General features: G+C 43.4%; 1 protein-coding gene and 1 pseudogene across 2 annotated transcripts in view; both read right to left on the reverse strand.

The window, feature by feature from the left end:
• SFI1 (SFI1 centrin binding protein) overlaps positions 1–7863 on the reverse strand; it is a gene marked incomplete at its 3' end in the record, with an annotated part of 61035 nt that extends 53172 nt beyond the window's left edge. Inside the window, exons 1-3 of the mRNA XM_080936238.1 lie at positions 7763–7863; positions 2438–2561; positions 907–1077 (exon numbers count right to left, since the gene is read on the reverse strand). Coding sequence (XP_080792364.1) covers positions 907–1077; positions 2438–2460 — 194 coding nt within the window. The 5' untranslated portion in view covers positions 2461–2561; positions 7763–7863. The remainder of the gene's footprint in view (positions 1–906; positions 1078–2437; positions 2562–7762) is intronic.
• LOC308421617 (aldo-keto reductase family 1 member B1-like) lies at positions 3617–4635 on the reverse strand (annotated as a pseudogene). The gene has a single exon. The product of its transcript is annotated as an aldo-keto reductase family 1 member B1-like (transcript).
• Positions 7864–12104: the final 4241 nt, after the last annotated feature.

Raw genomic sequence — 12104 nt, forward strand, 5'->3', positions numbered from 1 at the left:
TGGTCTACAGAGAAGGTTCCAGAACAGCCAGGGCTACACAGAGAAACCCTATCTTGAAAAGCAAAACAAAACAAACAGTAAAATTAAGCAGATTGTTTTTAAACACTTTCCTTTTTAGTTCAAGGTTTTGCTTTATATGTAGCTCAGGCTGCTGGAATTCACAGAAATCCATCTCTGCCTCCTGAGCAATAAGATTAAAAACACGTGCCATCTCACCCGATTTGAGGTCATTTTTTATTATTATTATTATTATTATTATTATTAATTATTATTATTATTATTATTATTATTTTGTAAGTCTAGTAAACAAAAAAAGTGTATAAATAAGGTTAAGTCTGGACTTAATCCAGTTTCCACAGTACAGTCATGTTTCCCCACCCATGCCCAAGGTGTGTGTGTGTGAGAGAGAGGGAGAGAGAGAGAGAGAGAGAGAGAGAGAGAGTTGTGTGTGTTGTGTGTGGGGTGTGTGTGTGTGTGTGTGTGTGTGTGTGAGAGAGAGAGAGAGAGAGAGAGAGAGAGAGAGAGAGAGAGAGAGAGTTGTGTGTGTTGAGTGTGTGTGAGAGAGTGTGTTGTGTGTGTGTTATGTGTGTGTATGTGTGTTTAAGCACTTGCAGTTTAAGCAAGTGCTCTGCCACTGATTTGCAAAACCAGCCACTTTATAATGATTCCTTTAAAGACAAACAAAACTCTGAGTCTGAGTCTCAAAGGTCCTAGTAAAGGGAGTCTACACAGTTAACATGCACCAAGATTGGCTCATGGACTTTTCTGTGCCTGACTAGTTTAAACCTGGGGATCTGGGGTGGAGCCAACCAGGGAAGCTCAGAGCCAGCAGGGGCAGAATTCACATACACATTATCTTTTTAATCCCATTTTGGCAGAAAAGGGAAAACAAAAAGAAAAGTTCACCTGATGCGAAGCTCTCGTAATCGGTGTTGAGTCCAATTTTGTGAGGCATGATAGTATAAGGAGTGGCAGCTTCTAGGCAACTCCCTCTGGATCCCAGAGAAGGCAGAAGACTTTTTGAGGGGCAGTGCTTTTAGAGAACAATGTTTCTTAACCACGCCATCCCTAAAAGACCTTAAGGAGAGGAAAGGAGAAAAAAAAATCTTTTCATACAATATAACTACATTGTAACATTGAACAAAGCTGCATTGTTACACCCTTGGAGACTAGCACTGACCATGCCCCAAACTGAAAGCAGCCTGACCTCTAGCAGCTTAGCTCTAGAAATGGCAGCAACCAGCGCCACAGGGCCAGCTCTAAGTGGGAGCTAGAGAACTGCAGGTGGGGTCTTCAGGACTAGTATGTTCTTTTTGGTTGTGGAGACAGGGTTTCTTTAGGTAGCCCTGGCTGTCCTGGAACTCACTCTGTAGGCCAGGCTGGCCTCGAACTTACAGAGATCCATCTGCCTCTACCTCCTGAGTACTGGTTAAAGGCTTGCGCCACCACTACCACGCAGGTCTAGTATGTTCTTTAACTAGTTTTTATTCTATTGTAAAGGGGATCATTTATAAAGTAAAAACAAATTCCTAACTCAGAGGACCTGGGTTACATTCCCAACAGCCACATGGCAGCTCAAAACCGTTTGTCACTCAGGTTAAGGGATCTAATACCTCTGCCTTTCAAAAGTCTCAGACATGCACTGGTACACAGACATATATGCAGGCAAAACACCTAGACACATAAAAATAAAAATTTCAGCTGGATGGTGGTGGCTCACACCATTAGCCTCACAATAAATAATAATAGTAATAATTTTTTATATAAAAGTCTTAGGGCACTAGAGTGATAGCTTAGTGCTTAGATAAGTTTGTTACTCTCATGAAAACCAGAATTCAGGTCCCAGAATGCATATCCAGTGGCTCATAAACCCGTTAACTCTAGCTCTAAGAGATCCAATGCCTTGTGACCTCTGTAGGCTATGTGTGAATCCGGGAGGGGGGTGGGAGGTGGGGGGGGAGTGTGCACAGAGTAAAATATTAAAAATAAAAATTCAAATATTAGCTACTTAAACAAGAAAATAATCAGAAAATCTTTATTTTTGTTTTTTTTTTTTTTTCAGACCAGATCTTATATAGACCAGACTAGCCTTGACTTCCTAATGCACCTGGTTTCACCTAATCACTGGGATGACCTTTACATCGGGCTCAGAAAGCCTTTTGAAAAAGTAATTAGAAAAGATCTTCGGATAACATGACTTTAATTTCAATATAAAACCTCATGATTGATTGATTTGTTGTTGTTGTTGTTTTGTTTTGAGACAGGCTTCTTTGTGTAGTCCTGGCTGTCCTGGAACTCACTCTGTAGCTCACACTAGCTACAGACTCAAAGATCTGCCTGCCACTGCCTCCTGAGTGCTGGCATTAAGGGTAAAAACCCATACTCTTAACCAAACATTGAATTTCCAGCATTACCCACATGCCCTTAGTTCACATACCTGGAACTAATCTTTTTCTCCATTCTCTGTTAAATCCTCTTGATGGGAATTCAACCAATGGTTGACATTTATTTCTGTGACTAGATTATTGATGAATCAAAGCCTTTTTATCTTCCTCTTACAACTGCAAGAAAGAGGTAAAATAGAGTAAGTTGCTTGCACACTCCTGGGGGGGCCACACTTCTAAATCACTGCCTGCCTGCTCTGAGGCTGAGGTCCCTGCTCCTCTACTTAACTCAATACTAACTAAACATGGAAGGTCTCTTTCTGTCCTCGATAAGGTTTCTATTGCTGTGATGAAACACCATGATGCAAGCACTTGGGAAGGAATGGGTCTATTTGATTTATACTCCCATAATGTTAGGATCTAGGTGACTGTTACCTGGATAGCCTGCCATTATAAGGAAACTTGCTAATGTTTCCGCTGTTACTAGGAAATTTTCTAATGCCAAGATTGATTACATAGTCTGTGTCCCTAGAAACCAATCATAATAGAAGTCAGTAGAGGGGACTGGAGAGATGGCTTGGTGGTTAAGAGCACTTAACAGAGGACCTGAGTTCAATTCTCAGCAACCACATGGTGGCTCACAACCATCTGTAATGGGATCTGGTGCCCTCTTCTGGTGTGTCTGAGGGGAGCAACAGTGTATTCGTGTAGAATAAATAAATCTTCTAAAAAATAAAAAAATAAATCTTAGGAAAAAAAAAAAACTATCCCTGTCTCACTAAGATTGGTGTTTGTATGGTTTGTGGGGAAATTCCTAAACCCCAACAATATCGCAGTTTATCATCGAAGGAAGTAAAGGCAGAAATTCAAACAGGGCAGGAACCAGGAGGCAGGAGCTGATGTAGAGGCCATGAAGGGGTGCTAATTTACTCTCTATGGCTGACTTAGCCTTCTTTTTCTTTCTTTTTTTCCCCACAAAAGCAGTTTTTATTTGAGGCAAGGAGAAGTCTGACCCATAGGACCAAAGTTCTAAGCATTCAGATTTAAGTGTTAGTGGCACAACCTGGGCTATAACTCTTGCTTCTCTTTGGTTGGAAAGGGTACTTGTGTTAAAGTCCTCCAGGTGGGAAGAAGAAAGACCAAGAAAGGCTGGAACAAACACCTCCGCTACTAGTACTGCCCTGCAGATTCTACATAAACTAACAAACTCTGTCTGGTCTGCAAGGTGCCAATCAGTGCAGAGGGACACAGGACACTCTCAAGGGCGGATGAGGCAGAAAGAACAGGTGTAAGCCTCTTGGGGTGGAGCAGAAATTTGAAGCTTCAGACTTCGTCATGGAAGGGGTAATCAAGGCGCTCACCCTCCAGTTCCCGTTGTAGCTGAGTAGTGGTCATGTCCTCACCACCCAGCCCAAAGTCAAAGACCTTGAAGTTCTCAGCAATGCGTGCTGGTGTCACAGACTTGGGGATCACTACCACGTTCCTCTGAATGGGGAACCGGATCAGCACCTGGGCTGTAGTTTTATTGTACTGGGCTGGAATTGCCTTGATCCTGGGATCCTCCAGGAGAGAAGGGTCTTCAGGCTTGGCCCAGAGCCTGTCAGGGGAACCAAGGGGACTGTATGCAGTCACCACGATACCTTTGCAATGGCAGTACTCAATCAGCTTCTCCTGAGTTAGGTATGGGTGGCACTCAATCTGGTTAATGGCAGGCTTATAATTTGAAGCCGGGTTTGTTCAAGATCCTCTCAATCTGAAGAGGGTTGAAGTTGGAGACACCAATTGCTTTTACCAAACCTTCATCCACTAGTTGTTCCATAGCCGTCCAAGTGTCCACAAAATCGGTGTCGCTAGGAATCACGTTTCCTGGTGCATCCAGTGGGAAGTAGTCTGGCCCAGGCTTGAAGCCTGTTGGCCAATGAATAAGGTAGAGATCCAGGTAGTCCAGCAGCAGGTCACTCAGTGTCTTCCGTCAGGCTCCTTTCACCATGCTCTAGTCGTGGAACGTGCACCACAGCTTGCTGACAAGGAAGAGATCCTGGAGCTTCACCACCTGCTCCTAGAGCTTCTCCTGGAGGGTCACACCCACCTCCTTCTCATTCTGGTACACCTGGGCACAGTCAATGTGCCAATAACCCATGTCAATAGCAACCTTTACAGTCTCAATCACCGGACCAGGAGGAGACTTCCAGGTGCCCAGGCCCAGGATGAGCATCTTGGCGCCATCGTTGAGTTCCAGATGGCTAGCCATGATCTCTGCACTTTACAGAGGGGGAACAGTAAATGTGCCTAGCCTTTCTTATAAAGCCAAGACTGCCTGCCAAGGATGACACACCATCTACAATGGTCTAGGCCCTCCCTGAACAACCACTAATTAAGAAAATACCCTACAGCTGGATCTTTTATAGGCACATTTTCAATGTAAGATTCCCACCTTTCAGATAACTCTTTAGCTTGTTTCCAATTGGCTTAAAAGTGGCCAAGATACTTACTTAATTCTTTCTAATTTGTATTATTAAAAAGTTACACATGCCTTTAATCCCAACACTTGAGAGGCAGAATGACTGTGATGCACTTATAATGACACTCTAAAAAATTCATGTCACCATCATAATTAAGGCCACATGGTTCAGTGAAAACAAGTAACAAATTAACCATGAAAGATCTCATCCTTGCAGGGTGAAGTTTCTACTGATATTAAATCTGCATTTAAGGCTGGTGATGGCTTAATTGTGCTTTCCTACCACAGAAAGAACTCTAGGTTCAGTCATCAGCCCTGAATAAAACTGGCCATGGTGCCATATACCTGTAATCCCAGAGACAGGAGGATCTCTGCAAGCTTTTCTCTTTCTTAAAGATTTATATATTCTGGGGCTGGAGAGATGGCTCAACAGTTAAAAGTACTGATTGCTCTTCCAGAGATTCTGAGTTCAATTCCCAGCAACCACATGGTAAATCACAACCATCTGTAATGGGTTTTCAATGCCCGCTTCTGATGTGTCTGAAGATGGCAACAGTGTGCTCACATATATATAAAATAAAGAAATAAATCTTTAAAAATTAAAAATATATATGTATTCTGTGTATGTATAGGAGCACTTTGCTTCCTATAGTTATGCATGAGTACCACATGAGTGCCTACTCTCCTTGAAGGTCAAAAGAGGGTATCAGATTCCCTGGAACTGGAGTTATGGACACCATGTGGATTCTAGGTGGTGAACCTGGGTCCCCTACAAGAAAAACGTTTTTAACTGCTGAGCCATCATCTCTCCACCCCCAAATCACTGCAAGTTTGTGGCCAACAAGGTTTATATATTAAAACCGTGCCTTAAAACAAATGTCCAGAACCTCACAGATGAAAAAGTACTGAAAGGTGGTGGTGGTGCACACCTTTAGCCCAGCACACAGGAGCCAAAGGCAGGCAGATTCCTGTTAGTTCCAGGCCAGCCTGGTCTACAGATCGAGTTCTAAGACAGCCATGCAAAGCTAAGCCTGTCTCAACCTCCACCCCCACCCCCAAAAAAGTACTAAAAGGCTAGAAGATAGGTTTGTTCTCACCAAGGATGTGAACTAATAATACATATATTTTTGTTGTTGCTGTTCTGGTTTTATTATTTCTTTTCTTTTTTGATTTTGGTTTTTCAAGACAGGGTTTCTTGGCTGTCTTGGAACTCACTGTGTAGACCAGGCTGGCCTTGAATTCGAGGACTATCAATTTATATATTTTCCTGGATGGGCGGTAGTGCATGCCTTTAATCCTACCACTTGAGAGGCAGAGGTAGGAAAGTTTCTGTGAACTCAAGACCACCCTGTGATTTCCAGGACAGCCAGGGCTACATAGTGAGACCCTGAGAAAAAATAGTAAATGCAGCAGTACTTCATGCTTAAATATGGATTAGCCTCAAGAACATCAGAGAATAAAATAAGCCAGTAATACGGGTCCATATATTATGATTTCACTTCTGTATGTGTGTTTGGTATTTAGTTTTGTTTTTGGTTGTCCAGGTAGGATCTCTCTATGTAGCTTTGTCTGTGCTGGAACTCACTATGTTGACCAGGCTGACCTCAAACACACAAGATCTGCCTTCCTCAGCCTCCAAGTGCTTGAATTAATGAAACACAGAGAAACTTTGACTCAAGAAAGAAAGGGGGGGGGGACATAAAGAGACCGTTTCCAACTTAAAAAAAAAAATAAAAGTAAAAAATCCTGCAGTCCATAACTTGATCAAGAACAGTTTGTTTGTTACCCTGTGCTGTGACTGCTTGCTTACTGCAACTTCACATCTGTGTCAGAAACAAGACCACCATAAGCAAGGTCACAAGACACAACACAGGTGCATGCTACTCCAAACACCTCATATTCATGGCATTTTCATTTTCTCATTCATGTTGGCCACATGTTTAGAAGCCTTTATTCTTGTCAGTTGTTTCAAGGCTCATCCCACACGGAGTCATGACCTATAGTTTGAAAAGCTGAGATCAAGGCTGGAGAAATGCCTCAGCAGTTAACAGTACATGACATTCTAGCAGAGAAACTGAGTTTGGTTCCTAACACCCACATTAGATGATTTACAACCACCTGTAACTATAGTTCGAAGGGATCCAACATTTGTGACTCCAAGGGCACCTGTACACAAATGCACATGTACTCCCATAGACACATAACTAAAACTAAAGTAAATCTTTGTGTGGGGGGGGAGGGTGTGGAGAGGGGGGGCTGAAGTAATGGCTCAGGTGTTGAAAATACAACAGCTGATTGCTTTTCTAAAGTACCCAGATTAAATTTCCAGGACCCAGTAGTGGCTCACAATCACCTGTAACTCCAGTTCTGGGAATTCTATGCTCTCTTCTGGCCAATCCACATTGGTCTCTGAGGGCAACAGGCAAGTAAAAGGTACACAGACACCCATGCAGGAAAAAGTCACACACATAAATCTTTTTTTTAAAAAAACGTTTTTAAATAATCATGAATTGGAGGTTAGCCTGGGATATGAGGCTAGTGTGAGCTACCTTGTGTTACAGAGATGTTAGAAATGGAATCCAAAGCCTCCAGGACACCAGACAAGCAGTCTACCTATGAGCTGGAATTAAAGGTGTGTTGTGAGCCACCAGATGTGGATGCTGGGGTTACAACTGGTATTCCCTCAAAAAGAAGTACGTTTCTTAAGCGTTGAGCCATCTCTCTGATTCCTTTAATACATAATCTTTCTTTTAAAAATATTTAATATTAGTTTTTAAACCATGATAACTTGAAATTACTTGATAATTACCACCCAATCTAAGGCTCGTAGACTACAATTAAGATGACATTTATAGCACAGGTTTCACACGTTTTTCCGAAGCACTTTTCATGCACGACCCACTTTAACAACAGCCACCTCAGCTGGTGCTTTTTGTCATTTTCCAGGTTGATGCTCAAAACCATCAGCTAACAGGTGGCAGAGCTGCCACTGGCGCTCAAACCTCTATACACCTTCAGGAACCAGAAGAGGTTCCATGGCACAAATGTAACGTGGTTTCAGCTCTCTGCTTGGTCACTTGAGATCTGAGTACGTAAAGAGCCCCAAGTCCCGCCACACCCCTGAATCGAAAGTGGATCTGCGCAGACTAGTAAGCATAGCACGGGTAGCACAATCACCCTGGGGGGTTCTCCACCAGCGGGAGGAGGATACACAGACCCTGCAGAAAGAGCGCCAGAGCAGCCAAGACTGCGAGCGACCTTACGTACGCTCCGCTCGCGCTTCCACGCAGGGACCAGAGCCTTGTGGGAAAGCAGCATCTCCTGCACATCTACAGAAGAAAGCGGAAGCTCCGGCCGGGCCGTCACTCGACAAAGCTCCCAGGCACCCGCGCTCTGCCAGCTGCAAAGCAGAAGGACGAGCCAGTCAAGGGCTGAGGGCGCTAGGCCCAGCTCGTACCTGAGGGAGGCGACTCCTCAGCAATCGGCAGGGAGAGGTTGTAGCAAAGGCCCGCAGTCGGGGGTTTCGCGCCCTGCGCCGGCGGCCCCGCCCCCGTCTCCACAGCAACGCGACCCGCGCCGGAAGCTGCTCTGTCGGGTTTACTGAGCTCTGCCTTCCGGGAAACGGAAGCTTCCTACGGTTTTTTTTGCCCGGAAGTAACTGCGCTTGTTGGAAGTGAGGCTCCAGTTACAACTTCTGCACCGGACAGGTGTGAGACGGAAAAGTGTCTCTCCTCCTTGCGTGGTGGCGCACGTCGGTAATCTCCGCATTAAACCAGGCAATTAGCCATATCTTTAAAGACAGTGCTTCCAGAAAAAAAAAAAAATAGGTTTCATACTAAGAACAGTGAAAACTAGTGGGTGGGTGTCTGAAGACAAAAACCAAAGGGCAAGAGATATGACTCAGCAGTTAAAAGCACTTTTCACTCATCCAGACTCCCGCATACACCCACATGTTGGCTCTTAAACGGCTGTGATTCCATGTTGTGCTTTCTTTTGACCTCTGGGCAAGCAAAACACTCATATTCAACATTTTTAAAAGATTAAACCCAAGAAATACGGGTTTAGCCCTTTTACAAGTTGTGATTTTGTAATTCAAAGATTTAAAAGCAGTAGTTGGTGGCAATCATCTGTGGGAGGCTGAGGCAGGGAGATCCCTGCAGGTTAAAAGCCAACTGGCCTATTAAGTGAATTTCAATACTAAAATGAGACTCAGAATGGGCAAGGAAATAGTGTTTAAATCCAGTCTGCTGAAATAACAAGATAGCTCAGTAGGTAAAGGCACCTGTCCCTGAGCCATAGGACCTGAGCTCAATCTCCAGGATTTCTACGGCAAAAGAGGACTCAAAAGTCATTCTTTGACCTCTAGCAACAAGCCATGGACACACACACACAAAGGCAATAGAAAAATAAATCTGGCCTGCTGGTGCATGCCTGTACTAGCTACTCAGGAGGTTGAGGCAGGGGGCAAAAATCACTAATTTTGAGATCACTGTCAGAAATTTGGAACTTGGAACTGTCTCAAAAACAAAAGAAAAAGGCATGGGGGAGGGGGTTGCAGAGGCATGTGAATACCTGTAAGCTTAAGGCCAGCCTGTTCCTCAAAGTGAGTTCCAGGACAGCCAGGACTACACAGAGAAACCCTGTCTCCAAAAACAAAACAAAACAAAACAAAAAACAACCAAAATCACAGGTGTGGTGGCACATAATATAATCTCAATACTGGAGAGGCAGAAGCAGGTGAATATGAGTTTCAGGTTAGCCTCCTCTACATAGATAATTCCGGGCTAGCCAATGCTATAAAACAAGACCTTGTCTCAAAAGAGCCAACAAAGTTATAGAGTGTTCAAAATAAAGTATATCGAGGAAACCAACCTTTGGGGGATAACTCTTACCTGAAAGTACAGCTCCAAGTATTGCTGAGGTCATAGTCAAAACACTAGAGCCATTTTTTTAACTTACTATAAACTAGTCTTACAAGTAGCTTTACATAAATTATATAAGTTTGACATATCCGGGATAAGAAATTATGTGTATGTGTGCATGTGTCTGTAGGGGAATGTTACTGTGAATGCAGGTGCCCTGGAAATCCAAGGCATTGGATTCCGTGGAGCTTGAGTTATAGGTGATTATGAGTTATAGGTGCTGGAAATCAAAGCTGAGTCACTTCAAGGGCAGTAAGTGCTGGGCAGTCTCTTCACTCTAAGCACTCTGGATTTCACATGATTTGTGGATGCTGTCTTCCTATTGTATGCATTCATCAGCCTCAGCTCTGACAAACAGGAAGAAATCAGCAGTATTTTCATGTGAGATACAGGAAAATCATTAGTCCTACTAGGAAGAAAATAAAAGTCTATGTTACTTTCTATTGCTATGATAACTCTGGAGAGACAAACCTACCCAAGACTTCCTTAGAAGCCTTAAAAGGGAACTTCTAGTTTTGTATCTTTATCCAGGAACAGACTTACAAGGCCTGTCTGTTGCCTCATAGGAGTCAAGTGGTTTCTGGGGACTCAACTCTCCCCCCTGTACCCTGGCCCCCAGTGCTGTGGTTATCAGTTCTTGGGCAGTTGTGCCTGAAGTATCCTGTGTTCTCTTTGCCAACATGCGTGACTTAGCTCTCTGTTAACATTGGCTATTCCTCACCCCAACACCCTCAAATACTATATATAATGCTGTACTTCCTAATAAACTTTCCTAGTTGGGGTGGTGTAGATTGTCCTGAAGCTGTTTGTATTTTAATGTTAATTCCACTTCCCTAACAAGGGCTGCCCAGTTTTGTGCTCTAGAGGTGACTTCATCTGAACCTCCCCATTTTAATTAGTAAAATAAAGGAAAGCCAGTGACTGGGCAGGGTGAGGGAGGTGGAGAGAGAAGTGGTCTCAGAGGTCAGAGAACGGAGGGTAGAGATCTTGGCAACATGGAGTTTCCCAAGGACCAGCTAGACCCAGGTGGGATTGATTGGTGTTAAAAAGCTATAAACATTGAGGATTTTATAGGTCTAATAGCTCATATAGAAGGGCAGTTTGTATCTTTGTCTATTTGATGCAATCTTGTTGTGTAGAGGGTTTGTGGATTAAGAGTTGAATATATAAACCTGAATGAAAAGCTATCGGCTGTAGAGTTGTATTTATGTGGGATTTGGGGGTAAAGAAACACCCCAGGATAGAGGCAGAGAACAGGTGTTAGAAAACTGCCAGGAAAGGGAGTTGTGAAATCAAGTTGGGCCGTGGTGGCAGCTCAGATTGGGCGACAGAGGAGCGAGAGGCTCCAAACTAAAATCAGGCCTGAGGAGTGAGACATCAGGGCTAATAAAGAAATAAACCTTTTATATTTTTTAATATTTACTGAAACAGGGTGGAGAGGGTGATTAGGAGCAAATGCACCTTCATGAAGACAAGTGGAGGGGGGAGAGAAGATGGAAGCAGGGTGGGAGAAAGGGATAATATTTCAAATGTAAATACAGAGAGTATCTAACAAAAAAAAAAGAGAGAGAGAGAAAACATTCTTAGCATAAGCCATCAGCTTATGGAAGACCTCCTGGTCACAGCTATTGCTTTTGTCTTCTTTATTTCTCTTCCCTGGTCCTCCACTCAACAAGTTGCTGCTTGGGACTCTTATTCCTGCCAATTTGGATTAAAAACACCATGACCAAGGCAACTTACAAAAGGGAGAGTTTATCTGGGGTTTTTCTAGAGAGATGGGAGGTCACCATGTGGGGAGCAAGGCAGCAGGCAGGCAAGCCACTGACTGGTACAGAAGCTAAGATCTCTCATCTTGATCTGCAGTGCAGGAGGCAGAGAGGGCACATTGTGGAAGGTGTCACAGTACCTAGTCCTTCCCAACCAGTTCCAACAATGGGGGATAAGCCTGTGGGGGCCACTTTCATTCAAACCACCCCATATAGTAATAATAGTACACCGTTTTTGGTTGTAAGCATTTCAGGAAGTATTTCCTTTGTAGAAAACCAAAGTTGTAACTAGACGTAATGGTGAGGTTTTTTGTTTTTGTTTTTTTTCTGGGCAAAGTGTCTTATTAGAGTGCCAGGATCAGGCTGGAGAGATGGCTAAGTGGTTAAGAGCACTGACTACTCTTCCAGAGGTCCTGAGTTCAGTTCCCAGCAACCACATGGTGGCTCACAACCATCTATAGTGGAATCCAATACCCTCTTCTGGTGTATCTGAAGACAATGATAAATAAATAAATAAATAAATAAATAAATAAATAAATAAATGAAATGAAACAAATAAATCTTAAAAGAA

The sequence above is a fragment of the Micromys minutus genome (assembly GCF_963924665.1).
Source record: "Micromys minutus genome assembly, chromosome: 1".
Classification (NCBI taxonomy): domain Eukaryota; kingdom Metazoa; phylum Chordata; class Mammalia; order Rodentia; family Muridae; genus Micromys; species Micromys minutus.